General features: G+C 47.2%; 1 protein-coding gene across 1 annotated transcript; it reads right to left on the bottom strand.

The window, feature by feature from the left end:
* Nucleotides 1–392: 392 nt before the first annotated feature.
* Nucleotides 393–914, bottom strand: LOC308417794 (ubiquitin-conjugating enzyme E2 variant 1-like; the record flags this gene model as incomplete). Its single annotated transcript, XM_080913082.1, has 1 exon — nt 393–914. The coding sequence occupies one exon, from the start codon at nt 912–914 to the stop codon at nt 393–395; it is 522 nt and encodes a 173-aa protein (XP_080769208.1).
* Between the last annotated feature and the right edge of the window lie 321 nt (nt 915–1235).

The raw sequence follows: 1235 nt of genomic DNA, 5'->3' as shown, positions 1-1235 counted from the left end.
GCCAAAGCGCCCCAAGCACAGCAGCGGTCAGTTCCACGGCTGCTACCTGAAGCCCCCCCATCCATTCTAAGGGCTACCACACAGCTGTGGTGGAGGGCGGGGCGGGCAAAGGCAGACCCAGGCCATGAGCCAGCAGCAGGTGATTGTGTGTCTGTTCACAGTTGCGTTAGCTGTGCCCACTGCTCCAGAGGAAACCGATTTCAACACACCTTCTTGATCCCAGAAGTTCAACCAGGCAGACAGCGGTTACACCCGACAATGATGTTACACAGCACAACTTAAGGTATTTCAAATGGACAAGAAGTTAGTATCAGAACAGTGTCTCAGGATGAAGTCTGAGTGGGGCTTCCTCTCCAGTACTTTGAGGTCTACAGATGTATCTAGAAAATTCACTACTGTGGAAAATGAAGACTTGGGTTGGATGGGGAGGGAGGCCGGGGCCTTGGTGACGAGTTGCTTCTGTCACCAAGGACGAGTTGGTAACACTGTCCTTCTGGAGGCCGTGGCACCTTCATGTTCTCTTTTGACTTCATCAAGCGCCGCAGTTCCTGCAGGATGACTTTGACGCTGTGGGAATGCTGCCACTTTGCCAGCACTGCTGTGGCTCTTGGATCCACCACTCCATTCAAACTACTCACGCCGCTCATATTGACCCTTGTTACAAATCTGACAGACGGGAGAGCTTCAGGGTACTTAGGCCCACATTCTATTTTAAGGCTATATATCCGGTTTTCATAAATTGTTCGTGGAGGCCCAAGTATCATGCCTGTCCATCTTGTAAGTGTCATGTCCTTGTCGTCTTCCAGACCCCAGCTAACTGTGCCGTCACCTACTCCTTTCTGACCTTCTTCCAGTTCTTCCAACAGTCGGAAATTCCGAGGGACTTTTACTCCCAAGTCTGTGGTGGCTGCCATCTTGTGTCGCTGTTGCTCAAAGGCCCCACTAATATCTCTTAATACTTCCTCTTGATATATGTTCCTTCTATGACTTTTTATTGGCCAAACTAATATATAATGTTCAACCAATAGGGCATAGCATAAAAGCTTGCTTTTTTTTTTAAAGCTAAGGGGAATGGAATACTATTCAGCTATTAAACACAACTACATTGTGAATTTTGTAGGCAAATGGATAAAACTTGAAAATATAATCCTGAGTGAGGTAAATGTGTCCCAAAAGGACATGCATGGTATGTACTCACTGATAAGTGGAGATTAGCCATAAAATGCAGGTACCAG

The sequence above is a fragment of the Micromys minutus genome (assembly GCF_963924665.1).
Source record: "Micromys minutus genome assembly, chromosome: 2".
Taxonomy (NCBI): domain Eukaryota; kingdom Metazoa; phylum Chordata; class Mammalia; order Rodentia; family Muridae; genus Micromys; species Micromys minutus.
Note: the sequence above shows the minus strand (reverse complement) of the source record. Positions and strands in the feature narration are given on the sequence as shown.